Source organism: Hibiscus syriacus, unplaced genomic scaffold (genome assembly GCF_006381635.1).
Source record: "Hibiscus syriacus cultivar Baekdansim isolate YM2019G1 unplaced genomic scaffold, ASM638163v2 tig00111641_pilon, whole genome shotgun sequence".
NCBI classification, from domain to species: domain Eukaryota; kingdom Viridiplantae; phylum Streptophyta; class Magnoliopsida; order Malvales; family Malvaceae; genus Hibiscus; species Hibiscus syriacus.
In genome coordinates, this window is record NW_024063143.1 from 24246 (window position 1) to 48740 (window position 24495).

A 24495-nucleotide genomic window follows, 5' to 3' on the forward strand; every position below is an offset into this window, starting at 1 on the left:
TGACTAGTACTCACAATTTTTTCTGTTGGCTCATCATCGTCTAACTGGTCAATACGAAAACCGGAATTTGGTGCTGAAAGTTGATTGGGATTTGGATTAGAGAAAGGTTGTGGGTTTGAGAAAAACTTAGTTGATTACTACCCGCTACTGACCCAACAATACTACTTCTAGGTTCAACAACATACAATGTAACATCATCTTGTGAAACACTAATGTAAGCAATGAATCGTTCAACATCTTCATTGTCGGTTAACAAATAAACTTTACCATTTCTCTGATAAGATAGCCTAAATCCACTTAGGGGCTCTAAATTCAATTTATTTGAAACACGTAGCATTAGAGTTTCATAAGTTAACTTTGTAAAGACAATTTTAGTTGAAGATTCATGGGTAAAGGCATATATTGTAAAACACCATGAACATTATCCCATGACCCTCCAAAACACAAATCTATCCAAACATGATCAACATTAGATGATTTCATGGTTGTAAATTAATTTACTAAACAGACGAGCTGCGAAACTAAAACCTGTTGCCGGATTGGGAAGGATGTCGTTGGATATAGGAACGGATGTCGCCGGAGAGAGTGATAGATGGAGATGGAATGAGTTGCGATTTAGGGATTTAGTTTATGATTTCAGTGTTATATACCCAAAATTTCAGTGTTGTGATTTACAGATTCTCGTTGCGATTTACGGATTATCGTTGCGATTTACAGATTCTCGTTGCGATTTACGGATTATCGTTGCGATTTACAGATTCTCGTTGCGATTTACGGATACGCGTTGCGATATACGGATACGCATTGCGATTTACCCATACGCGTTGCGATTTACGGATACGCGTTGCGATTTACGGATACGCGTTGCGATTTATGTGTTCGCGTTGCGATTTTCATATTCGCGTTGCGATTTTGGAAAATCGCAATGCGAATTTGTACTATCGCATTGCGATTTTCAAGAATCGCGTTGCGATTTTGGAAACTGATTTGCGATTCTGGGGATCGCGTTGCGATTTTTATTTCGCGTTGCGATTTTGTTGGTCATTTTGGCAAATCCAAAAAAAATTGGTTAAAATCGTATATTATAACTTTTTTTTGGTCACTGAGGCGATTTTCTCTATATATTTTGGTGTCACTTTTTGTTGTGAAAATATGGTTGTATTTTAACATAATTTAGCATACTAATTATATAGACGATATTTTAAATATTTTTATAAAATTAAAAGAGTGTAAAAATTTTTTTATATAAAATTTCATGCAAATATTTTTAATCTAATATTGGAAGTTTATCTTGATAAAAATAAAATGTACCACAAGAATTAAAATGGTGTAAAAACTAATTTTATAAATATTTTTTTTATAAAATTTGTATATATTTTAGATTTTATCTGTATATTTTTATTAAAAAATTCGTTTTAACTCCTAAAATTTTATAAATTTAAATTCGTCCTCTTTAATATAAAATTGCAAGATCAAAATGTTGGGATAATGTTCATCCTCGTCATCACTGACGCCTCTTCATTCTTTATAGTCAGATAATTCAACCAAGACTCAAAAAGCATAAATAGTATGTTTTTTTCTTTTATTTATCTAATTTTAATACTGATTTTATTAACGGTCGCGTTAATATTTCCGTTAAAAATTAATAGTAAGTGGTCTGATTGAATATAATTAAATAATTAATTTGATAAAATTAAAAAATCGTGATAAAAATAAAAGGCATTAATGACGTAGTGAGTGTAGATTGTCTAATAATTTTTCATCCGAGAGAGGCCACATTATTGAAAGGTGCGCTTCACTGAATGGATTACTGAGTTTTGCATGTGACCAACCAAATTGGACCCCTACGCCATCATCATTATTGCTCCATTCCTGCAATAAAACTCCAACTGAGATCCAATTGGAAGAACACTACAGAGTTGACTGAAAAAGAAAACTGGGAATTTAAGGAATGTTTCAGGGCAGCAAAACTGACTCAAACATTTGGGTTTCCTTCTTTCACCGGAACAGCTAAAAAAATATAACGGTATGACACGATTTGCAGTGCTTTATTTGTTGACAGTATTTTCCAAAAAAAAAAAAAAAAAGCAAAACCAAACGCATCATGAAACATAACATAGACAAAAGTTAAATGGTTATACTTAACCCCAAACTCTTTGAGCATCTTCTACTTTAATAATGATCATCTTTTGACAGAAGCTCTGTAACTCTTCTTAAGCAATTACTTTCATTGTTTGTTATGGAGTCATTTCCACCATGATTAAGCATAAGAACCAAAACCCAAAAGAAAACAAGAAAATCATCAGCCACTCAGGAAGGTTGCGTAATATGGAACTATGGAGTAAGAAACTGAATATTCATCAATATTTCGAACATGTGCCATGAACGCTTAACTAACACACTGAGAGATACAATTTCAGTCACAAGAATCTTATAAATCTTTGGAGAAAGCTTGCAACTTTCAAGGGAGTGCCTTGAAAGCATGGATTTAGAACAAATAAGCCGTAGATTATTGAATGCGACCTATTTGATTCCTGGTGATTGCAGCAACCCCTATCTGCCGTCCATGAACACCTCGAACAAAGCCATCAAACTCAAGAACAGAGAGGCTGCTTTTTTTTATCCTCCGTTTTCAAAACATTACCCTGACTAATCTAGATCGATATGAGTTGTACTCTTATTAATTTTGGTAGGCTAATCTTTCAAAATTAATTTTTTACCTATATAAAGACTCGAACATAAATTTTATTTAAGTGATATCAATTCGTTTACCCTATTAACTTTGATAAATGAAGAGAGAGAGGGTGCTTTCGTCAAGAAAAAAAAAACAATGGTGGTGGAGAGTGATAATAGATATAGAGAATTTAAGGAAAAATAAAGTTAAAAACAACAAAAAAGAGTTAAGACACCCCACAGGCCACGCTCTCTTTTTGGCTAAGGATTGTTTGAATAAAGCTTAGTTCATTGACCGAAACCCTAAAACTGAAATAACCATGGGAGATCGTTATCCTGATATGTCCACCGTTGGATTCATGGAAGTTCTTTTTATATTGATATTTTGAGGAATCAACGGTGGAAACATGGGGAGGAAGTAAAAGCTAAAAACTGGAGGCCGTTTGGGACTACTACTTAATACGCATAATGTTTGAACCAGAAGACTCGAAAAATAGCTAAACAAGAGAGAGAACATGTAGCAACTCGTGGAAGAAGAAAAAAAACTAAAGAGTCTTGTCTATCTGAAATTTCGACGCTCCAGTTCTTTCAATTCTACTTCACCAAATTCCAAGAAATCCTAAACCCAGTTTTGAAATCCTTGTCTTTCCAATACCCAGATCTCAGTTTTTTCAATTTGATTAAATTTGACTCATTTAGTTCATTTCCCCTGTTGCTTGTTCAACCAGGGTATCCCTCTTGTAGCTTATAAACTGAGCTTTTCATCCATCTTTATTTGTGGTTTCACACCTCTCCTCGATTCCTCTTTTCGTCCATCTTAAATTATCTCTGCCTTGCAATATTTTCTAGCCGAACGCTAAATTTTGAGACCAAACTCCAAAATTTTCCCTGTTTTTCAATCCAGGATTCTTTAATTTTTGAGAAAGAATCGAGTCATGGGAATCCAAAAAGACATAGTCAAATTCAACGTAGGAGGCAGAATCTTTCAAACGACGGCTACAACACTCGCAAACGCAGGCAGGGATTCCTTTTTCGGTGCATTATTTGATGACAATTGGTACTTACGACAACAACAACAACCGAACAGCCGCCAAGAATTCTTTATCGATCGAAACGCCGACTGTTTCGCTGTCCTCCTCGACCTACTCCGAACAGGCGATCTCTGCATACCCCCCAATGTCTCCGAAAGGCTTCTTTACCGAGAAGCCATGTTTTACGGCTTAACTGACCGTGTCCGTTCCGCCAAATGGGGTCCATTTGATGGTAACAAGTTAAAGCTATCAAAGTCAGTAACCGGGCAAGCCCCGGGAGATGGAACTGCCGTCCGAGCCGGTCCGGACGGCGGCTGCTGCGTAGCTCATGGTAGCATGGTTCATGTTTTTGACTGGATGTTAGAAGAACACCCGCCAATCAATCTGGATTACCAAAGAGTCAACGACATAGGCTGGGTCAACGCTGAGAATGTATTGATAAGTGCTTGCGAAAGGCTGGGGAAAGGAGATGGTGGGATGGGGTTGTTCAGTTCATCAACTGGAGATTTGAGACACAGGTTTAACGTTGTTCATGATAATCAAATCAAGAGTTTCACTGCTGGGGCTTTGAGTTTCAGTCCAGATTATAAGATTTTTGCAGGCTGTAAAGGGAGAAGCAATGAGTATGGGATTGGAGTTTGGGACCAAGTTACTGGTAAACAAATGGATTTCTTTTATGAGAGCCATGGCTGGTCTCTTGGTGATGCTGATAAACTTCAATGGTTGAATGGTAGTAACTGCTTATTGGTTGCCACATTGTTTCCCAGAAAAGATAACTGTTACATCAGTTTACTTGATTTTAGAGAAAAGAGAATGGTTTGGTCTTGGTCCGATATCGGCGCTCCGTTGACCATTGATGAGAAGAGAGTTAGAGATGCCATTGCAATGGAGAAATGCAATTCTATTTGTGTAGTGAATGAGTATGATGATCTGGGGTTCATAGATTTAAGGAGCAATGGAGGAAGTGTGAGATGGAGTTCCAGAAGTAGGTTGCTCAAGGGGAAGATGCCTGATGAGCCTTGTTACCCCAAATTGGCATTGCATAATGGGCAGTTGTTTTCATCTATGAACGATTGCATCTCAGTGTTTTGTGGTCCTGATTGGGTGCTAACATCTAGGCTTCGAAGAAGTTACGGCGGCTCTATCTGCGATTTCTCGATCAGGGGTGATCGTCTCTTTGCACTTCATAGTGAGGAAAATGTGTTTGATGTATGGGAAACTCCACCTCCGCCGGTCATATGATTCAACTCCTGGTTTGATCAATGTAGCAGTCTTTTTTATTCTTTCTTTTTCTAGTAACATATAGGATGAACTTACAGTTAAAACCAAAATCATAGGTTAGCAAAGATTACAAGCCTTAAAAGGGTGATATTTAGATTCTTGCGTTGTACAGAGTTTACTTGCTGTTTCAAATAAGTGAAAACTGATTGCTAAACAAGAGTTCTGAGATTCTAAAGTGTTTTGCTCCTTTTTCTCTTTATAACAGACCGCTTTATCTTTTCATCTTTTGACCTAGCCTTCATCAAAGTTGCATTGCAATTGTCTTCAGGTCTGAGAGAAAAAGAAACTCATTACATGTGAGCAGTTGCAACTGCTGTACTATCTTATTCTGATTAGGAATAGCATATGACACAGTCGTGAAGTGGTTCTTTGCATAAAGTTGGGCACGTGGCTAACAACTTTAGTTGCAGATTCCACAAATCTACTTTGATCTCAAGGGGCTCTTTTTTCTGCTACACCAAATCCAACTAAATGATAAACTGTGGATAGATCCCAGTTCAAATAGCCCCATAGAGGAGAATATAATCTCTCTTCTTTCTCTCTCGTATACATTAAATGTGGCAACTAAGATTAGGTTTGCAATTGGTTGGCAAACTTAAAGCTCAAATGTCAGCCATAACGACTATCAGGTGCAACCAACCATTGATGTTTTTAGGCCAAGTACTGACAGATTTGGTCAATCTAACCAAATATAATATTCAGATCATTTGGTCAATCTAAGCTCTCCAGTGTTTCCATTCAGCTGAGCCTGGTTCGAAATCCATTCGTCTGAAGATTTGAAATCAAATTCTTTTATGATATCGGAACTTAGTCCATCCCATGGTTCATGTCCTCTAGGTTGATCGCTCGCCGTAAACGTGAAAACTCTGGCAAAACCGAACTGATCTTCGCCCTTTTGACTCAGTTTGATCCAGACTTTTTCACATCCTAGTGCTGGATCAACCTATACAGCAAGCATTTGTATGTCAAATTAAGGGTAAGATAGTTTGGGACGTGTTATAGCTCAGTAATGATAAATGTGGGCACTAAGGTGGCGTTTGGTTGGCATGAATCCCTTGGAATTAGGGGGAATTAGAATCTAATTCTATCATTTTTTCATGTTTGATTCAAGTTTTCCAAGGGAATTGGAATCTCTCATGGCTTTAATTTTCCATCAACTGAGGGAAAGTGAATTCTATTCATTCTATGATGCAATTCAATTTCATTGTTGGAGGGAATTGAAATTTGATCATACTAGCCTCATCAATCTTTTGGTAACTTATTTATATATTGAATAAAAATATTTTTTTATTATTTCGGGTCGGGTTTCTAATTCTTATATTTGGATCGGGTCGAGTGAAACTTTATTTTGGTCGTGTCGGTTTTTTTAAGTGTGATATTCGGGTCGGGTCGAGTTCGGGTTTAGGGTGAAAAATACCCGACCCGAAAATATATATATAATTTTACCTTATATATTTAAGAATAATTACAATAATACCCCTCTATATATAATTTTTTTCAATTAAGTCTCTGTTTTTATTAAATAAAAATAATTTTATTATTGTTTCGGGTCGGGTCGGGTCGGATTTCTATTTCATATATTGGGGTCGGGTCGGGTGAAACTTTATTTTGGTCGGGTCGGATTTTTTTTAAGTGTGATATTCGGGTCGGGTTCGAGTTTAGGGTGAAAAATACCCGACCCAAAAAATATATAATTTTACCTTATATATTTAGAAATAATTACAATAATATATCTCTCTATATATTTTTTCTAATTAAGTCACTGTTTTTATTGAATAAAAATAATTTTTTTATTATTTTGGGTCGAGTCGAGTTTCTAATTCATATATTCGGGTCGGATCGGGTCAGGTCGAGTGGAACAAAAACCCGACCCAACCCGACCCATGGTAATCCCTAATTGGTGTTCTTAACTAAACCGACTTTATTGTTATAAATAGGAGATAGTTTATTAATTTTACAATACCAAGAAGTTGGTGATAGTTGACGCTGGCGGGTCAATGTCCATCAATTCTAAATACTTAATGGGTAAAGTTTAAAATTAGTCACTAAAATATTTCAAAATAATCTTTTTAAGTACCAAAGTTTCAAAAATTATAAAATAAGTATTAAATTTTTGTTTTAATTATAAAATGGACATCATTTCATTACCGTCTTTATTCGAAATGAAGTGACACATTCAAATTAATGGATAATATTCATTTGATGTATTGAAATGAACATTAAAATTTTGTTTTTATTATAGAATTTTGGTTATAATTGAGGGCCAATTGGCAATTGAGGTATTATCTATTAATTTTAAAGTGCCATATCTTCCAAATTAAAAGTAATAATGCCACTATGCTCGTTTTATAACATAATCTAAAGTTTAATGTTCATTTTATAATTTTTATAAATTTAGTGTCTAAAAAAATATTTTGAAATACTTTAGTACCATCTTTGAACTTTACCCATATGTAATTACGTAAACTAACGTGCTCTCAGCAGTTTGGTATACTTAATTCTTAATTTGGAGAGTCACGTGCCTTCAACGGAACAATAATTGGAACGGTATCCCAATCCTACACGTGCTAGATTTTATACCTACGAAAGTTGGGTTATGGATCCGGTACAGTAGACCCGGCGAATCTTAGATTAAAGAATAAAATATCGGGTCGGGTCTACTTTATCGCTGCTTATATTATTATTACTGCTAGTATTATTAACCGGACAGTGCCTAAATCTACAAATCGGAATCCCAAGAAATTGACTCTATATTTTAGTTGCTCCCCCATTTAATTTAAGAAGACTTTCCATCCTCATGTAACTCTAAATAATAATAAAAATAATAGTACAACTAATATCATTTTATAAGATTTATATATAAATGGTCTACCGACTATAGAACATTGTTTTATTGAATCTCTCAATTATTAAAATTATAAGATGATCACTCGACGACTTATTGTGTTCTAAACTCATCATTTTCTGTTAAAAAATTAACGGTCTTGTGAGTTTGACGTTGATATGCGGACTTAGATATTATAGTCTTTTGAGATTTTTCAGATCAGATTTTATCATATCTCAATCAATAGGTTAACATCTAACTCAGAACGTCGTCAAAATTTTAATAAAAAAGGATTAGCTTGGAATGTAATGAATAATTGGTGGCCATTTTATAACTTTTAAAAATCAAATGACTCAACAAAATAACATCCTATAATTAAACAATCATTTTGTAACTTTTTAATAATTTATGACTCAATAAAGTAGTGTATTGTAATAGGACCATTTGTGTACCAAAAAAATTCATCAAACCAAAACATGGCCTAACGGTGACAATCTTCACCGCCCGGACCGTAAGGATTTCTCGTAAATTTGCTAGCATGGACAATCTTTATTTTCACTTGTTTATTCTCTACAAAGCTCTGGTTTTGTGAGCATAAAAATTAAGTTCAATTGGTTGCATACATTGAATTCTCAGTCTCTCAGATATCCCTTTCACATCGAAAAATAAAATAAGACCTTCAACAACCCTTAATCATATTGCCCCACTATCTCAGACTTCCCATGAACAGCCAAACTCCTCATTAAATAGAAAAGTAAAGAAACCAAATCAGAGACAGAGAGAGAGAGAGATAAAGCAAAAAATAATGTAAAGAAACCAATTCCGCTTCCTTTGCAATGCTATTACAAAGGGGGAAGATAATGTTGCACCCCACCAACCTCCATTGCTTCATCTTAAAGACTCCCGTCATCCAATTATTGACATCCATGTCGCACTAGTACTCAATTACCGTGATTAAGGCTAAAACAACGCTAGATAAATAGGAGAGAGAGGGGGGGGGGTGGATTTGAGCTTTAGAAGAGGAGAAGCTAGTAGCAGTGCTGTTGTTGCAGGGTCAGTCTGGGAAACTAGAATGAAGAATGATGACGTTAAAGGTGGAATTAAGGTTTTCAATGGTGAAGAAAATGGCAATGCTGGTGGTACTGGTAGTAAAAGGTTGAGCTTGAAGAAAGGTCAAACCGTTGGCGGCGGTGTGGGCAAGAGGAAGAACTGGAAAAATGAAAGCTTTGAAGGGTTAGAGAAGAACCCAATTCAGATTTCCAAAGGCAAAATCCAAAATCAGGTTGCTAAAGGAAGATCTCTGGAGCATTGCAAAGACGTGAGCTTGTCTGTTGATGGGATTAGTAAGAAAAGTCCTGTTCAAGTCAAGAAAGGAAGATCTGAAGGAACGAGGGAGCAGAATAAGTCTGTTGATGGAATCGAGAGAAGCCCAATTCATATGAAGAAACCAAGATCTGAAGTACCCATAAAGTCCGCTGAGCTGAGAAAAAACGGAAATGTAGCTGGTGAGAGAATGGAGGAGAATTCAGTTCAATTAAGGAAGGCAGAATCAGATCAGTCAGCAAGTAATGGGAAGATAAACGAAGGGAATGAAAAAGCTTTGGGTTTGGATGATCAAAAGGAGGGAAATAATGTTTCCATTGAAGAAAACGAGAAGAATGGATCTGAGTCTGAGGAGAATTGTAAAGAGTTTGGTGTGTGCCAAGAAAATGTCATTACAAGCAGTACAAGCAATGGGGAGTTAGTAGGATCATCTCCAGATGTATCAGTTGATGATGATGATGGTGGTGGTGGTGTTGAAGATGATGATGAATCTTCTGAAGATGAAGAAGAGGAGGAGGAAATTGAGGTGGTTGGGAATGAAAAGAAGAGTTTTGATGACATCAAGGAAATGAATGTACAAGAGAAGCAGCCTGACAAAGTGGCTGATGAAGTGAAGAAATTACCAGAAACAAAACCTGAAAAAGCTGTCAATGAAGTTAAGAAAATTAGCCAATTCCATAACAGAAGTGCACCATTTTCTTCAACAGTGAAAAAACAGTCTCCGCCGGTTGTAAAACGTGCCACACCACTTTGCACAACTCCTACAGAAGTTGCAAAATCCACTCCTTGTAAGCATTTGTATCTATTCAACGCTTTACTTACCGACGTAAACATTGTTTACCTCTTAATGTTTCTGACCTTATTGTCATATCCTTCAGTTTCAGCCTCAGATGATTATCATTACCAGAGCTTCCCACAAACTCAGAACAAATGGCAGAATCTAGGTGGGAATTTATTTCTTTTCCTGCAAAGTTCAACGAGTTTCATATCCCCAACTTGTTTAACTCTTCTCGTTTGTCTTTGTTAATCTTTCAGTTGATTTAGTAATGTGGAGAGATGTACCGAAATCAACATTGGTGTTTGGGATGGGAACATTTATCATTATCTCCTCTTCTTACACCCAAGGCCTCAACATCAGGTCTCTAAATTTTCACTGAAACACAACTTTCAAATTTGGAAATTTACCCCCCTTTTTTCATTTTTATCTAAATTATTGAAACTGTGTTGATCCATGCCCTCTGCAGCTGTATTTCTGCAATTTCGTACATGTGTCTTGCTTACCTAGCCTTCATATTCCTTTACAGATCAATAATCTGCAGGTAAAAAGCATTTCATCGTATGACATTAACATTTTAAATTTACTCCATTTTTGGTAACCTTGTGTTGTGTTTCTATGACTTTGCAGGGGAGTTGTGGATACAGAGGAATCAAGCTATGTGGTTGGAGAAGAAGAAGTTTTTTGGGTACTTAAATTGGTCCTTCCTTACTTGAATGAGTTCCTAATAAAGCTGAGAGCACTCTTTTCTGGTGATCCTGCAACAACCATGAAGGTCATAAATTTCCAAACATCTGCTTTTATTTGCTTTTTTATTTTATTTTTAAAAAAAGTTGATCCATTGGTACAATGTGCAGCTGGCAGTGCTGCTGTTTGTTTTGGCCAGGTGTGGCAGCTCTATAACCATCTGGAAAATGACCAAACTGGGTAAGTTTATTTGGTTAAAACCATATATTTTACCTCAAAGGTTTGCCTGGTTTTACCTAAAGAAGACACTATTGGGTTCTACAATAAAAGTCTCAACTTTTTTACCGCCCTGAGCCTAAAGAGTAAAGAAAGACTGTAAAATTCTTACACTGAACGAAATCTGAAAGCAGCTTCTTCTTTTTTTTCAACTGACACTTGGTTGTGCTCACTGCCTCAGGTTTTTTTGGCGTTTTCACGGTTCCAAAAGTCTGCTCTTCTTATTCCCAGCAATTAACTGCCTACGGTAAAAATGCCATCCGCCACGATAACTTATTTTTGTACAGCACCTTCTACCGTTAACAAAATATTAATGCATACCTGACAGCATCTTTACATCTTGTTCGTCTGATTGATTTAAAACGGCTCTTTTTTGTTTGTTCGGTTGATCTGATGATGTCCCTATGGATTTGGGATTTCATGGGTCCTAAAGTAGCCCTACATGACCCATCACTACATCATTATCTTTATCATCCCCTTTTCATAAAGCCTGAAAAAGAAAAAGAAAACAGTTGCTTTTCATTATCTTTTAACCCAAAGTTGGGAATGTGTAGGAAAATTTTGGATTCGGAGGTTTCGAGATGCGTGGGAGTCGTGCACACATAAAAAAGCCGTGGCGATGGCCATCTTCACTCTGGTTTGGAACCTGTGTTCCGTCGTGGCTCGAATTTGGGCAGGTGAAAAACTTAAAGCCTTCACTTTTCAACGAAGTTTGCTGTCAAAACTGGTTTAGTTCATACCTTCTTTTTCGTTTGATTGTGTAGCATTCATGCTGTTTGTGGCCCTGCGATATTATCAGCAAAAAATGGTGGCAGATGATTGGGTGGAGGATGAAGATGGGCCTAGTTGTGGGCAAACATCAAAAGGACCCATGTGAACACAAAGACACGGCCTTGCTCCTTCTAGGGTCGATGTAATTAAGGGAGCCTAAGATTGTTTGTTGGCCCATGCTTACAGTAGGTGCCGGTTCTTTTATTTCTACTTCCAATTCAAGATATAGTTTTATAGTAGCATATATATTGGGGGCAAAATGCCAGAATAATGCAGTATGGGAAAATTTTTTCCCACAATAACGTGGTTCCAATATTATTTTCTTATCTAAGGTATTTTCATAGGACACGCTTAAAGACCTCAAGATGCCTTGGCGTTTTCAGGCTAAAATTTTACATGCATAATCTATAAGGATTATTAGCCATCTTTAGTTAAATTCTTTCTCATTGCTGTACATTTTTTTAATTTAAAAATTATGGACGCCTTGCTTACCCGACGTTGTTACTGTTCACATGGGGCCAGCGACGAAGTGCAGGCGTAGCGAGCAGGGGGAGTAGTGATGAGCAGGTGCAACTACCTTTTTTTTTTAATATAATTGCATGCAGCATGCATGTGAACTGGACAACTCTTCCCTCGCCTGGACCCATGTGAACAGTGAAATGTACAGTAATCAGAGGAAGAATTTAACTAAAGAGTCCGAGTAATCTCGTTGATTATGAATGCAAAATTTTTAACCTCAAAACGTCGAGATATCATGAGGTCTTTAGGCATGTACTGTAAAAAATACCTTAGATGGAGAAATAATGTTGGAACCACGTTATTGTAGAGAAATTTTTTTTCATATTGCATTATTCTGGCATTTTTGCCCAATAAAATATTATATAAGGTAAAAAAATGAGTTATAAACATTAAATGTTATGAATACCATTAATACTTTAGGTTACGGCTAAAATGTTATCAAGTTTTAAACTCATGAAACATTAGATTTTCTCACGATAAGAAAATAAGTTAAAAATTAATAATGTTATGAGTATATATAAGAAATACGGTTGCGTCCAATAATGTTATGGTTCGTTAAGAAATATGTTGTGATTTGTAATATTAATATTTTTAATAATAAAATGGATTGCGCCTAAAATGTTACCATGGTTTTAGCTATTGGATTTTTCCACGATAAGGAAATAAAATTATTTCAACCCGAGTGTTAAACACGAATAACAAAACTCAAAGTGACTTGAAATTATTTATTTATTTGAAGACATAACGACTCCAACTTTATATGATTTGATATTAAAATTGTTTAAATTCAAATTATCTAAACTCAAAAATAATTCACCTAAATGAGAAAAATAAAATAAAATCAAAATCGACTTAACCTAAATAAATAGATCTAAACCTGAAAATGATTTAAACTAAAAAGTGATCTAAAAATAACTTGAAACAATCCAAATACGAAATAGTTTAAAATTATAATAAATCAAATCTAAAATAAACCAAACAAATAACTTAAAACTTTTAAATTTGGAATCAACATGACCTAACTAGACCCGACATACCCCATTTAATATGTCTAATTTCGAGAAATGTCGGTATGAAACACTAGAATATCACACAACAATGTAAATGATGAGTATATGCTGTTTGTTTTACATGAAAGAAATGTTGACAGACGTAACTTGAGTATTAATAATATTCATGATTATCGATACTTAAAAAAATCAATATTTATTCTCACCAATCAATGCTTTTAAATGATTTAAATATTAATATTTGATCATAAACCGATATTAAAATATAAAAACATTGGAATAAAATTTTGGGAGAGCGGAGAAAGTCTTGTATGCACTCACGTAACAACTTTAAAAAATATTCATACTTTTAAATTAAAAAAAATAAAAAATAATATTTTAACTTTTGAATTTAAAAGTATCGATACTTTTTAAAAATATTGATACTTTATAATCTTTTCATTTTCCAATGTTTTTTAAACTCGAAAGTATCAATACATTTGGGGGAAAATATCCATACTTTTGAATTTTTTATAATAGAAAAATCATCCTTCCACATTGCAACTTACTTTCTTAGTAAACCATAACATTATTGTGCGCAATCCTTTTAATTAATAAAAATATTAACATTTCATATCGTAACCTATTTTGTTAGTCAAACATGGCATTCTTGGGTGTAACATATTTTATTAATAAAAATATTAAAATTCCATATCGCAACCTATTTCTTAGTGAACCATGACATTATCTGCAACCCATTTTATTAAAAAATATTAACATTCTAGATCGCAACCTATTTTTTAGTAAATCATGACAATCTTGGGCGCAACTCATTTTATAAATAAAAACATTAACATTCTATATCACAATCTATTTCTTAGTGAATCATTACTGTAACACCCCCAACCCGTACCCGACCCGGATACGAGTCCGACGTGTCACATTGACTTTTCAAATCTTGACTCTTAAGAAAAATCCCGGGAAATTTAAAACTTTATTTAAAACAAAATACAGACTTGATCAGAGTGCTCGTACTTAATGACTTATTACATGCCAACACTTTATACATAACCAAATACATACTTTGTCAAATACTTCTGATATGATCTTTTAGTAGTGATACTGTCTTTGCCACTTCTATTCTTTCACTTCTCGTTTCTTGGTACCTACGTGTAAATCACTTACACGCTAAGTCATAGACTTAGTGAGGCATATAAAACATATAATATAAACCATATATCATTTCATATACATAAAAGACATACATATGCAAACACTATCAATAATCCTTTCCACTTACCATATACTCATCATATAACACATATATCACTATACCCAGAAACACACATAACATCATATAATTCATGTATGTGCATTCATATCATTGAATCATGACATATCAATATGCATGAATCTATTGTATGATAACAATATACAATCAGGTCATGCACACATGCAACTTACCTTCTTTTATCACTTTCACTTTCATTTGTCTGTCAATTTCATTGCCCATGTATATTATTGAGAATAGAGGTATGTGAGTACATTGAGGTTGTGCACTAATGATGTCACCACAGCTCGTATAAATTCCCTCATGGGGCACCGAACATTCGTTCAGTATTCGTCCCGAAGGACCTGTCCAGAGGTTACAAAGAACCCCGGTAACTATCCAGAGGTCATAAAGATCCTCGGCAACTATCCATATGTTCCTTTCAACATAGGTAAACCCTCGACTCTTGGCATGCCAACTATACCTATAGCTCTCGTATCATATACTATGGGCATTTATTTATACATTTCGTATCACTTGTTCTTTCTCTTCTGTCACATACCACATGTATGTGTAACCATATATCTCATATCATATCACATGTATTATATATACATGTATTCACGTAAATCATTTCATATAATTCATATCACATATATCACATGTGCATATAAGCTTATAGCTTCTTTCACATATACATGTTGTCACATAGCTTTCTTTCATGTAACCATGCATGTCATGTCAAATAACATATATCATATGTTGCATTTTCACTTAAGCATATAAATCATATAACATAGCATCCATCTATTTCTATGTATTAATGCATACATGGTAATCACATAACAATTTAGAAGTTACTTCTTACCATAATAACTACATCACTGGCTCATCGCAAGCCAATGTTAATTCAATCAAATAAGTACAAAATAAATTGCACTCACCTTAGCTTTGCTTTGATTCGATTCTAATTCCTCAATTATCCCGAAACGGATCACTTTCTATCTCTACATAACAATACACATATTCATATCAATATTCCAATTGATATATTCTAAACTGTCACTTCTTAGGCTAAGAGAAAAGCCCATTTCCTCTTTCAATGAATGTATGCATCGATGCACTTCTTGTGCATCGGTGCATAAAATGCATTCGATGTTTTTATTTAATGGGGATGCATCGATGCACTCCTTATGCATCGATGCATAAATCCTATTCGATGTTTTCTATTTAAATTCATGCATCGATGCACTGCATGTGCATCGATGCATCTTAAACAATTTCTGGTATTTATCATCGATACATCGGTGCACAATGAATGTGCATCGATGCACATTGCCCAGAACTGACATTTTAACACGTAAATCATCAACTCTTCCCTTAATTCTTCTATTTTGATCCCCTATTATGACTTTAAACTCAACTATCATTATTGAAACCAACTTATGCCCATATAAATCATATTTATCTTCCATATTTCATCAAGATTCTTAAAATTAAGAATCTTACTAAACTTTCAAATTTGTTATAAATCTTTTCTAACTTCATAAATCTCTTATTCTTATTGATGACAAGTCAAATTCCATCTTAAAAATCTCTTATTAACTCTTTTCCAGAATTTCCTTTAAAAACTCATTTTCTTTAATCTTTCATAACTTCTTTATCTTTCAATCTTAAGATAACTTAAGCTTTCCTTAAGCTTAGTTATTATCTAATGATCAAAACCCAACCATAAATTTAGCAAATAACCAACTAACAAAGAAACTCACCTTTGCAAGCTTGGCTCTTCACGTTTGAAAGAAGATGAAGATGAAGAAGATAAGTCTAAAACTTATCTCTTCAATCATACCTCTCATATATTATAATACCCATTTATTAATATTTAATATTATCTTTGTTCAATGACCATTTTGCCCTTCATCTACTTTAATAATTACTAACAACTTTTAGGAATTATTTCCAAATAAATCATCGAATTATTCCATTCTTCTACTTAATTCATCAAATTCTTAAACTTTACAATTTAGCCACTAACCCCTAGTTTGGGATGTTCCAATTACATTGTTGGACGTAACCCATTTCATTAATAAAAAATATTAACATTCCAGATAGCATCCTATCTCTTAGTGAACCATGCCATGCTTAGGCGCAACTCATTTAATTACCAAATATTAACATCCTAGATCACAACTTATTTCTTAGTAAACCATGACATTTTTTGGCGCAACCTATTTTATTAATAAAAATATTAACATTCCATATCGCAACCTATTTCTTAGTGAACCATGACATTTTTAGGCGCATCCGTATTTCTTATATATATTCACAATATTTTTAGTTTTTAACTTATTTTATTATCCTGACAAAATTCAATGTTCTATCAGCTTAAACTTTGACAACATTTTAGGCGCAACCTAAGATGTTAATAATATTCATAACATTTATTGTTTATAACTTATTTTTTTTACCGTTATAACATTTTAGGTCTAACCTATTATGTTATTACATTGATAACTTTTCCAATTCCGCTTTATAATGTCATGTTTCCTCTTTTAACTTATAAGATAAGTTTCCCGGTTACACCATCTAAAATTATTTTAAAATATATAGTTACAACTCAATATATTACAAATAAGTTAATATTTTAGATATTACTAAACTCATTTTGTTAAGGCTTTTTTTTTTATATTTTCGGTTGCGTCTTTTTTCAATTTTATATTAGTCTTCCGTTCTTAGAACTCCCCATTTTACGACCGATTTAATTGATATTAAAATTTCAATGAATCTAAAAAAGATAAAGACAAATTCACCCTCATTTGATGAGTATTATATCCCGAACATCATTTTGTAAAAAAATGTTCATTGCTGCCATATGGTAAATATGCCGAATTTCCTTTTATTATTTTATTCATCAACCACTCAATTATTTCATTTTGGGTGGAATATTCTGTCGCATATCCAATTACGTTTGGTAGAAAACCAAAAGCTCATTTCTATTTTCTGATTCTTTATATATATTAATAATTGATAAATTAATTTAATCATAAAATTAAATTAACTAAATTAATTCAAAATTAAAATTAAAATAACTCAATCATTTTTTTATTAATATAGTTGATTTTCAATTCATGTTCCTAGGCATGCTATCATTGCTTGAATGGCTCTCTTGGATGAGCTACCGACTCGTGATAGGCTTTTGCGTATGGCCATGACGGTTCCTAGTCATTGTCCCCTCTCACCCTTACATTACATTTTGCATGGCTTTAAATTAAATAAAAATTTTAATAGTGCTTATTTTTATGTGATTTTTAAATTATTCATTTCTTGAATTTTAAAATAAAGGGTAATTATATTTAAATCTACCACCTCTATAATATATTAATTAAATCAAAACTCAATTAATAATATATAATTATTTATTAATGACGGACCTAGTGACTGAACGACCTAATGATCTAATGATAGAATAGCCTAATGGTATAATTTGATCATTCGGTCATAATGTCATTAGATCATTAAGTCAGTCGATCACTATGTTAGTAGTATTTTTAATTGCACTTTCCTCAAGTAGACGTATAGTAGGATTTTCACATGCATACACGATGATTTGTTAAATGCCGTGGAAGTGCGCATAGAGTTGGCTCTATGTGAAGCACATGGTAGATCTAGATCCCTCGTGATTTCACGTAGGCATAAAATACTAGTAACACTTTACTTTTCTCAATCAAATACTTCCAAAATTTTTAATCGACTTACCCTATGTCTATATTCAAACGAAGGTGATATCACTGTCACAACTGACGGGATAATGAAATAAGATTGGTTTGGAATTAAGGAATGATTTCAACATCAAAAAGAATATATATTAGGTGATTTATGAATTGCCCGTCCAGCTCAATTGGTAGAGCGCAAGGCTCTTAACCTTGTGGTCGTGGGATTGAGTCACCCGGTAGGCAATTCATAATTCTGACTGTCGGAGGTCTCCCACGGAAACTACTCTCAACCTAGCGTTGAGAGCAGTCTACTATCATACCTTCCCTTATCCCATTACATATGGGAATAGGATCAGCTAATTTTAATCTTTTAAGTGATTTATATTTAAGAAATATTATTAGCGATAGAATATGTGTAAATTCCTTCATGAATAAAATAAAATAAAAACTACCACAAATTATATCGAGTATTATAAAATAACAAGATTAGTTTGATGTTGAATTAGTGTTGAATAACAAGTAATTAATCATTAAAAGTTGTTGATGGATCGGGTTCTCGACCTTGCTGAAGCTTGGTGATTAATAGAATTTCCCGACCACTTTTTTCCCTAATAGGTCGTAGAAGAGATTTTTAATGACTATTAATTTTCATAAAAAAAAAAGTCACGAAATGGTTCCTGCTCATTAGGCATTGATTGGAGATTATATAAATTATCATTTTTAAAAATAATATATATAATGATTAAACAATATAATTCTACTCATGTATCTGTTTGTTTAATGTCAATTTTAGCATGTGGTTAAATGAATCAATGAATATCTCCCGACAAAAGAAGAGGCTGCGCGTCTGATCTCACGATTCAGTTTTTTTTTTTTATAATTCTGAGCATAATATCTTTAAACTCGGATCATGCATTTTAAATGATTATTTATAGATGGATCAAATTATATGATTTTTGAATAAATACAATATATTATGATTAAGATACTGATTAAAATATAATACAATTCGTCTTTAAAAAAAATAATCAAAATCGTAATTTTTAATAACACATTTATTATAATTTGAAGAAAATTTGCGGTTTTTTATTCATTGGGAAGCTGCTGCACGCGGACGGGTATGGTGCAGGCTTTGAACAATAGGCAGGCTAAGGGTGGAAAATGGGTGCATGATGCATGAGATGAGTCAAATGTATGTATCACCTAATTTGGTTTATCTTGGTTAATGGCGGCCACGCCCACCGCGAACGACTTTGCTAGTCTTTCAGATTCATTCATTGTCGCAAAGACCAATCCTGATTAGAACAGTTATTACTTGTCTTAAACACGATTTAGTTATCGTAATCGGTGGCGGATCAAGAAAAAAATTACAGAGTGGATACATATGTATTAATAACAAAACAAAAGATTGTATGAGATGAGCACAAATAAAATTTCAGGATGACACATTCAGTAAAATAAACAATTAATATAAATAAATTCGGATTCAAGGGTCTACATGTGCCCACCCTAGATTCTACATACATCCGCCAATTGTTGCAACCAGGGACGGACACATGATTTTATGTTAGAAGGGACGGACTTGAACTTATAAAATTTTAGGATAGCGAACTTGAACTTATAAAATTTCGTCAAAAAAACAATATTCAAATCTGGGGATGACAACTCAACCCGAACCCGACGGGGTCCGACCCGATCGGGTCGGATTTTTGTTAAAAAAAATTGGGTTCGGGTCGGGTTTAGGGTGAAAAAAATCCAACCCGACCCGATCCGAATATATATATATAATTTTACCCTATATATTTAGGGATAATTACAATATTACCCCTCTATATATAATTTTTTCAATTAAGTCACTATTTTTATTGAATAAAAATATTTTTTTATTATTTCGGGTCGGGTCGGGTTTCTAAGTCATATATTCGGATCGGGTAGGGTAAAATCTTAATTTCGTCGGGTCGGGTCGGGTCACGGGTGAAGTACCCTTTCTTCTCGAGTCGGGTGGCCCAAAAACCCGACCCGACCCGACCCATTGCCATCCCTATTCAAATCTTCAATTTTACTCAAAGAATTCAATATTTTATCATATTAGACCCATTGATTATTAGTAAATATATAAATTTCGGATGCAATTTTCAAATATTTTTTTGTCACGTAACTAACAAAATAAACGTTGCTACAAAGATAATTAAGTGTACGGGTAGACTTTTCAACATATATCTTTTATTCGTTTTATTTAAAAATTAAACATTGGTTAATTGAAAGAGAAAAAAAAAAGTTGATTTGAGGAGATATTAAGGATAAACATCAAAATGCTATTAACATAACTTTTTAATTAAAAGTCAAACAAGCACGATACAATCACATACATTGAGTTGGATACAATTGTATTTTCCACGAACTTTATCTCATGAGCCAACTTTGTAGTACTTTTTTGTATAGGAAATTCCACGTCAAGAAATACTACTTTTTGTATATAGATAAGGTTGAAGTCTGGAGTGTGTAAAAAGATAATGTGTGATTAAGTAAGATTTAAAAATATGTTGAATTAAATAAATATAGAAGGCTACGAGTATAATTAAACGAGCCTTTAAATTTAAACGAATATAGGTTTTTTAAACTAGAGTATAATTAGTACATTAAACAAATCATCAATTAGTTAGCAAACAACCTGAGCGAACCAAAAGCAGAACCACAAGGTCAATGAGAGGAAAATGATGGGTTTGGATTTTCATGGTGACCCATTTGCACGATAAAAGAGGATACCTCATCATCAACGTTAGAGTGTTATCAACAGTTCATATCAATTGCTTATTTTCAGGCTGGCCTTGTTAGCTAGTAAAGTCACGTAAACCAAGACACCGAGATATCTTGAAGTCTTTAAGTGTGTACGGCAAAAAATATTTTAGATGATGAAATAATATTGGAATCACGTTATTGTGAATTTTTTTTCCATACTTCATTATTCTGGCATTTTTCCTATTTTATTGTAATATATTATTATTTCGATTGATAACTTTTTAAATTATAATTTATAATATTATAAGTAATGTTTTTAACCTGTAACATTTTTTACCGATGACGCCGATTATTAACCTTATTTCACAGCCCAACTCTCGAAAAATAAAAAGATATCATAAATATTTGTTTTATTCACGGAAAGTTAGAGGGAAGTGGATTCCAAAAACATCTCTTCGTTTTACAGTAGCCGTATCAGTAATCCAACGGCCGTAATAATTCATCATTTATCATGCCTAACAATCACACTTTCCTACAGTGTGGACCCCACGGAACTACTTTAGAAACCAACAATTATTAAAGCCTGACAAGGGCTTTTATTTTACGTATTTGTGTCCGGAGTTTGCATATATGGGTAAATTGTGCATTTAGTGACTCAACACTTCTGTGTTTTTTTGTTTGTCATCTAAGGTCCCTTTTTTTTAAAACCCAGTCAACAATAGAAAGACGTTGTGTTTTATACAATTTTATTTATAAAACTAACCTAATATTTGACCATTCTTTCTTAAATTTATGGAAAAAATATTAAATTTATTTATTATAGATTTTTATCGAATTTATGGTTTGTTTTATATTTGGATTCTTTATTTCGGTTTCGTAAGGTGATATCATGAAAAAGTTGAGGAGGAGGCGTTATTACATACGCTTACGTCGGCCATTACACGTGTCGCTATCCAATTGTTTCGGTAATCCAGCACTCCTAAAGATCAAGACACATGGATTTTTGATCCAATGAATTTAAATCATAACCGTCCGATGAACCAAAGGATAAAATGGGAAATCCGAACTCGTTTAAACTTGTATAAAATGGAACCTCTATGCATCCAAGTCAGAAAGGCAAGCAAAGCTTCTATTTCCACATATATCATAGCAAAGCTTTTTCGTTCTAAAAATCCCAAAAAGGGGAGGAAAAACAGGCAAAATATCCCTCGGGGAATGCAGAGAGATGAGAGGGGCATCGTTGACAAGGCCTGAGCTGTGTGGGCACGGTAAGCGGTCCATCGGCAGCAGGAATTGCCACCGTAAACACGTCGAAGACGGGTGATCCATTCGCAAATAAACATCTCTGTTCTTCATGTTCTTCTTCTTTACCATGTTCTCTCTTGCGTTGTTGTATTTGTATATACAATAATTTAGATATCTTCTTTTTGTATTGCGTTTCTCGAGAGCTGAAAAAAATGTCTGAGAAAACAAAAAGTGACCAACACCCATCTTTGCTTCATGGAAAATACGAGCTTGGTCGCATGTTGGGCCATGGAACCTTTGCTAAAGTCTACCATGCACGGAATCTTCAGACAGGGAAGAGCGTTGCCATGAAAGTTGTCGGCAAAGAGAAAGTGATTAAAGTTGGGATGATGGAGCAGATTAAGAGGGAGATTTCCGTTATGAAGATGGTGAAACACCCTAATATCGTCGATTTGCATGAAGTCATGGCGAGTAAATCCAAGATTTACTTCGCCATGGAACTCGTTCGTGGTGGCGAACTGTTCTCGAAAGTCGCCATGGGTCGGCTCAGGGAAGACCTGGCCAGACTTTATTTCCAGCAGTTGGTTTCCGTCATCGATTTCTGCCACAGCCGCGGGGTTTACCACCGCGATTTGAAGCCGGAGAATTTGCTGTTAGATGAAGATGGCAGCCTGAAGATCACCGATTTTGGACTCAGTGCTTTCTCTGAGCACTTGAAACAAGATGGGTTATTGCACACGACTTGTGGAACACCGGCTTATGTGGCTCCCGAAGTGATTGGGAAGAAAGGGTACGACGGAGCTAAGGCAGATATTTGGTCTTGTGGGGTAATCCTTTATGTTCTTCTTGCTGGGTTTTTACCATTTCAAGACGATAATTTGGTGTCCATGTATAGGAAGATTTACAGAGGAGATTTCAAGTGCCCAGCTTGGCTTTCCTCTGAAGCTCGCAGATTAATCACTAAGCTTTTAGATCCCAACCCAAATACCCGAATCACCATCTCCAAGGTGATGGACTCATCTTGGTTCAAGAAATCAATACCCAGAACTATCAGAACCAATGAAGAGTTGGAATTCGATGCGTTCGCGACCGAGAAATCATCAAAGCCCGAAACTTTGAATGCCTTCCACATAATTTCTTTATCCGAGGGGTTTGATTTGTCACCGTTGTTTGAAGAGAAAAGAGAGGAGAGAGAGGAGTTGAGATTTGCCACCACAAAGCCGGCAAGCAGTGTGATATCGAGACTGGAGGAGGTGGCCAAGTCGATGAAGTTCAGCGTCAAGAAGAGCGAGTCGAGTGTGAGGCTGCAGGCTCAGGAATGTGGAAGGAAAGGGAAATTAGCCATTGCTGTTGACATATTCGCATTGACACCGTCGTTTCTGGTGGTGGAAGTTAAAAAAGACCACGGTGACACCCTCGAGTACAACCAGTTTTGCAGTAAAGAGCTCCGACCGGCACTTAAGGACATCGTCTGGACGTCACCCGCCGATAACTCAACAGTCCCCTGATTTTATTGTTTAGATGTAAATCAGGAACAGAGGATGTTCTGTTCTTGATTATTTTCTATCATGTATTTCTGGAGTTGGTCGATTGTGACTTGGTAACAGGGAATATTATGTATTTGCCGATCCATTTTCTTCTAATGCTTTCATGTTTGTGCTGTCATCTCATCTTCAACTTTTTTTTGCCGTCTTTTCCAATTAGAGTTGATCATCTTTTTAAGGATTTCTCGTTACATTTCCTTTCATTTATCAACTAATTGAACAGGCAGACCTCGTCCGTTAACGTATTCGGATTTTCAATTTCATTTAAACTTCTTCTCAATTATTGTACCACAAGGGCAGCCTCTTTGCCCGTATTGGTTTCAGTGTATCTATTGAATAGTCCACTTTTGTCATTGGATTTTGTGTCGAATTTGTAAGGATCTGCATCCCGTATCTATAACTGGTAAAAGAAATATAGGTCCACTATAGACCCTTTGCTGTGCTTTCAGTATTGGTACGTACTCATACGAGTCTATTTCCTGTTTTAAAGGCGCTTTAAACTTGGGAATCATCTTTCTTTCTGCATTAGTTAATGGATACCCTGAATTTTGCACCCTCTTGTATTCCGGGAAAAAAGAGTAACAAAAATCTGAAGTTTGCAATGTTTGAAACTGATGAAGAGGGTATGGTGTATTCAGGTTTCCGGTCCTTATCTATACAGAAAATCTCTGTTAGAAGATTTATCTACGTAAACTGGGTGTGATCGAGATTAATTTTAATTTGAGGGCAACCAAAAAAAAGGCGTCGTATATTCATATAATGATGGGTTGTGATTTGTGAATGAAAAGAATTGATATTCCAGCTTGAATGATGCAAGTGGTCGTAAAACAACAGC

At 34.6% G+C, this 24495-nt stretch overlaps 3 protein-coding genes across 3 annotated transcripts; all 3 read left to right on the top strand.

The window, feature by feature from the left end:
* Positions 1–894: 894 nt before the first annotated feature.
* Positions 895–23744, top strand: LOC120166663 (CBL-interacting serine/threonine-protein kinase 6-like). Its single transcript, XM_039175899.1, has 3 exons — positions 895–903; positions 4288–4293; positions 22309–23744. The coding sequence occupies exon 3, from the start codon at positions 22329–22331 to the stop codon at positions 23622–23624; it is 1296 nt and encodes a 431-aa protein (XP_039031830.1). The 5' UTR covers positions 895–903; positions 4288–4293; positions 22309–22328; the 3' UTR covers positions 23625–23744.
* LOC120166662 (BTB/POZ domain-containing protein At2g24240-like) lies at positions 3180–5141 on the top strand. Its single transcript, XM_039175898.1, has one exon. The coding sequence runs from the start codon at positions 3609–3611 to the stop codon at positions 4944–4946; it is 1338 nt and encodes a 445-aa protein (XP_039031829.1). The 5' UTR covers positions 3180–3608; the 3' UTR covers positions 4947–5141.
* LOC120166664 (reticulon-like protein B21) lies at positions 8791–12426 on the top strand. The gene is made up of 9 exons (XM_039175900.1): positions 8791–9920; positions 10011–10076; positions 10168–10270; positions 10377–10451; positions 10538–10682; positions 10765–10834; positions 11052–11117; positions 11425–11547; positions 11635–12426. Exons 1-9 carry the CDS (start codon positions 8882–8884, stop codon positions 11745–11747), a joined length of 1800 nt encoding a protein of 599 aa, XP_039031831.1. The 5' UTR covers positions 8791–8881; the 3' UTR covers positions 11748–12426.
* Positions 23745–24495: the final 751 nt, after the last annotated feature.

What these genes read in the sequence shown, in the direction of transcription:
- LOC120166662 (XM_039175898.1), top strand. Translation starts at nt 3,609, where the DNA reads ATGGGAATCCAAAAAGACATAGTCAAATTCAACGTAGGAGGCAGAATC.
- LOC120166664 (XM_039175900.1), top strand. Translation starts at nt 8,882, where the DNA reads ATGAAGAATGATGACGTTAAAGGTGGAATTAAGGTTTTCAATGGTGAA. An exon ending in GAACAAATGGCAGAATCTAG is followed by an intron (nt 10,077 to 10,167) that starts GTGGGAATTTAT and finishes TTAATCTTTCAG; the next exon opens with TTGATTTAGTAATGTGGAGA. An exon ending in ACCCAAGGCCTCAACATCAG is followed by an intron (nt 10,271 to 10,376) that starts GTCTCTAAATTT and finishes TGCCCTCTGCAG; the next exon opens with CTGTATTTCTGCAATTTCGT.
- LOC120166663 (XM_039175899.1), top strand. Translation starts at nt 22,329, where the DNA reads ATGTCTGAGAAAACAAAAAGTGACCAACACCCATCTTTGCTTCATGGA.